The following is a 4,306-nucleotide window of genomic DNA, read 5'->3' on the forward strand; positions in this document are numbered from 1 at the left end:
CTGACACTGGCACAATGATCTCGGAAATGAACCGGGGGTGCGACTCGAGGTACCGCCCAAACCGTAATCGCACGGGCGTGCGGCCCATGGCATGGTCGTGCCATATCTGTAGATCAGTTTTTCTGCAGAATGCATTTTCAGCACCTGTTTTGGCCGTTTTTCGCCATTTTTTCAACACGCAAACTGTTTTATCAATATCCCAACATAGAACCTTCGCTCGACACGTATAAAAACTGTACAAACTAACGAAAACTACCAAACACACCTAAATTATGCTAAAACTATAAAAACACAAAAAGGACGATTATACCCCTAAAGCGCCAAAGACGCTCTTGCTACATTTTTAGTCTTCGAGTCAGTAGCGTAGACTCTCTCCTCCCCACACTTAAGTTGTATGCAGGGTGTGGAGCTCGACAACCTCCACCGCCGACTCGATCGGCCCGGCCACGTATAGCTTCAAACGATGCCCATTCACCTTGAAAATAACGCCGTCCGCGTTCTCTATTGCAACAGTTCCATAAGGAAATACTTCTTTTACCGTGTATGGTCCTGTCCAACATGAATGTAATTTCCCGGGAAATAGATGCAACCTCGAGTTGTAAAGAAGAACAAGATCGCCCGCTTGGAATTCTTTGTGGTCCTTCAAGCGTTTGTCGTGCAATCTCTTTGTGCGCTCCTTGTATAAAACGGAGTTCTCATAGGCTTGTTATCGTAGCTCTTCCAATTCATGAATCTGAAGAAACCGGGCTTCACCTCCGGTTTTTAAGTCCAGATTTGCGGTTTTTAAAGCCCACATCGCCTTATGCTCCAATTCCACCGGTAAATGGCATGCCTTTCCGTAAACAAGCCTAAAGGGAGTAGTCCCAATCGGCGTTTTGTAAGCCGTATGGAAAGCCCACAACGCTTCATCCAGCTTATCCGACCAATCCTTGCGGTTTGCACCTACCGACCGCTCAAGGATTCTCTTCAGCCCCCGGTTCGTGACTTCCACATGCCCGCTTGTCTGTGGATGATAGGGCGTGGATAGACGGTGATGCACACCGTAACGGGACAAAGCTCTCTCGAGCTGAGTATTGCAAAAATGCGTCCCTCTGTCACTGATAAGCGCCTTCGGCGCGCTAAACCGGGCAAACAAACTTTTCAGAAATCTCACGACCACCCTGGCATCATTGGTGGGTAAGGCCTGTGCCTCCGCCCACTTTGATACATAATCAATCGCGACCAGGATGTACTTATTTCCTCGTGAGGGGGGAAATGGTCCCATGAAGTCTATCCCCCAGATATCAAAGACTTCACAAACTTGTATCCAGTTCTGAGGCATTTCATCACGTGCGGATATGTTTGTTGTCCTCTGGCAGGCATCGCACGCTCTAACCCAACTCTGCGCATCACGAAATATAGTCGGCCAATAAAACCCGGAATCCCGCACCTTCTTGGCGGTGAAATTGGCTCCATGGTGGCCTCCGGTAGGTCCCCCGTGACAGTGGCGCAGAATGTTGGTCGCCTCTTTTCCTGAAACACACCTCCTAATCACCTGATCAGCACCAACCCGAAACAAGTAATGGTCATCCCAAATGTAGTGCTTGACGTCTGAAAAGAATTTCCTCTTTTGCTGGTGAGTCAACCCTTTAATCAGAATCCCGCAAGTAAGGTAGTTCGCAAAGTCGGCGAACCATGGCGACTCATCGCATATCTCAACACTCATCAACGACTCGTGTGGGAAATTGTCATTTATGGAATCCCAACGCGTGTCCTTGATGTTTCCATGCTCCAACCGAGATAGATGGTCAGCCGCTACATTCAACGCACCATTTTTGTCTTGAATTTCGATATCAAACTCTTGCAGCAATAATATCCATCTGATGAGACGCGGTTTAGCGTCCTGTTTGCTGAAAAGATATCTGATGGCTGCGTGATCAGTATACACTATTGTCTTTGAAAGCACCAAATACGATCTAAATTTGTCAAATGCGAAAACAACCGCCAAGAGCTCTTTTTCTGTCGTGGTATAATGCTCCTGAGCGTCGTGAAGAGTCTTGCTCGCATAATAGATCGGGTGAAAGTGCTTTTCTTTCTTCTGTCCTAACATGGCCCCTATAGCGAAATCGCTCGCGTCGCACATAATTTCGAACGGTAGACTCCAGTCAGGCGCGACCAAAATAGGGGCCTCAATCAACTTTTGCTTGAGAAGGTCAAAAGCCCTCAAGCAGTCATCTCCAAAGATAAACGGAGCGTCTTTCTCCAACAAACGGGTCATGGGCCTAGCGATCTTTGAAAAATCCTTGATGAATCGCCTGTAGAACCCCGCATGACCAAGAAAGCTCCGAATCGCTCTCACAGAGGTGGGCGGTGGAAGTCGTGATATAATGTCAACTTTGGCTGGATCAACCTCCATACCAGCACGCGAAATCTTGTGTCCCAACACTATGCGCTCTCGTACCATGAAGTGGCATTTCTCCCAGTTTAGGACAAGATTCGTCTCCTCGCACCTCTTCAACATTTTCTTCTAATTTTCAAGACACTGATCGAAGGAATCTCCAAACACTGAAAAGTCATCCATGAAAACCTCCATAGAATCCTCGATCATATCATGAAAAATCGCAACCATGCATCTCTGGAAGGTCGCCGGTGCATTGCATAACCCAAAAGGCATACTCCTGTAGGCGAATGTGCCGAAGGGGCACGTAAAGGTAGTCTTCTCCTGATCCTCAAGAGCGATAGGAATTTGAAAGTAGCCGGAAAACCCGTCCAAGAAACAGTAATACGACTTCCCCGACAGACGTTCCAACATCTGGTCGATAAATGGAAGCAGGAAGTGATCCTTGCAAGTAGCATCATTGAGTTTGTGGTAGTCAATGTAAACTCGCCACCCAGTGACAGTACGGGTAGGAATCAGCTCATTCCTATCATTCGGGACTACTGTAATACCACCTTTCTTTGGTACTACCTGCACTGGACTCACCCACACAGAGTCAGATATAGGATAAATCAATCCGGCATCCAATAGCTTAATCACTTCTTTCTTCACCACATCTTGCATGTTTGGATTCAACCGCCTCTGAGGCTGTGCACAGGGCTTGTACTCGTCTTCCATCAGAATCTTGTGAGTACAAAAAGAAGGATTGATACCTTTGATATCCATAATCTTCCACGCTAATGCTTTCTTATGAAGTCGTAAAACACTAAGCAATCTGCTCCTTTCCTCGTCCGTCAAGGATGATGAGATAACAACCGGCAAACGGAGCTCCTCGTCTAGAAATGCGTACTCCAAATGGGGTGGAAGCTCCTGAAGCTCCAAAGATGGTGGATCTTCAACCGAAGGCTTTGACTTTGCTTCATTCTCACGATCGATCTCTGTAAACTGATCCGAACTCTGGGAACCATCATCACCAATCTGATAGACTGGCTGCTCAAAATCGTGGCCCTCCTGCGTAATGCCATCTAGGTCCCCACACAACAGATGTGTGTCCGAATCAATCTCCTCAATCGTGCCCTAGAAATGTGTGCTCACATACGTGTCAACAATGTCGACATAGTAAAGCGCATCATCCTGACTCTGCGGGTGCTGCATTGACCGCTTAATGTCAAAGGTCACATGCTCATCATTCACTCGGAGTGTAATCTGCTCTGTAGCTACATCTACAATGGTCCGAGAAGTATTCAAGAACGGACGTCCGAGAATCAAAGGCACCCTAGAGTCCTCATCCATATCCAGGATAACAAAATCCACGGGAAACACAAACTTGTCAATCTTAACAAGCATATTCTCAACAAATCCACGTGGATACTTGATTGAACGATCTGCTAGTCGAATGCTCATACTTGTAGGCGACGACTCACCTAGATCCAACTTTGTAAAAACCTTATAGGGCATAAGGTTGATACTCGCTCCCAAATCAGCCAACGCATGGCTAACAGACATATTTCCAATCAAACAAGGAAGCGTGAAACTGCCAAGATCTCCCATTTTTGTGGGTAGACGATTTTGAAGAATGGCAGAGCAGCTTTCGTTCATTACCACACAGGACATATCCTCAAGCTTCTGCTTATTTGAGAGGATGTCCGTCAAGAACTTCGCATACTTCGGCATCTGGGCCAAGGCTTCAACAAACGGTATGTTTATATGCAGTTGCTTAAACATTTCAAGGAACTTACCGTATTGTTCTTCGTTCTTCTGTTTCTTCAGCCGGCCAGGATATGGTACTGGAGGAGTGTAATCTTTGACTGGTTCCTGGACTTGTGTTGTACTTGCTGGGCGCAGCCTATCTTGCACCTCGTCCGGTGTGTCAGTCGGGACCTTTTCAGT

The 4,306-nt window shown here is 46.8% G+C and overlaps 1 protein-coding gene across 1 annotated transcript; it reads right to left on the reverse strand.

Moving 5' to 3' along the window:
• Positions 1-3,493: 3,493 nt before the first annotated feature.
• Positions 3,494-4,090, reverse strand: LOC110919284. Its single transcript, XM_022163555.1, has one exon. The coding sequence runs from the start codon at positions 4,088-4,090 to the stop codon at positions 3,494-3,496; it is 597 nt and encodes a 198-aa protein (XP_022019247.1).
• Between the last annotated feature and the right edge of the window lie 216 nt (positions 4,091-4,306).

Source organism: Helianthus annuus, chromosome 16, assembly GCF_002127325.2.
Source record: "Helianthus annuus cultivar XRQ/B chromosome 16, HanXRQr2.0-SUNRISE, whole genome shotgun sequence".
Classification (NCBI taxonomy): Eukaryota; Viridiplantae; Streptophyta; class Magnoliopsida; order Asterales; family Asteraceae; genus Helianthus; species Helianthus annuus.

Coding starts and splice junctions, on each gene's coding strand:
- LOC110919284 (XM_022163555.1), bottom strand. CDS start 4,090: ATGCCGAAGTATGCGAAGTTCTTGACGGACATCCTCTCAAATAAGCAG.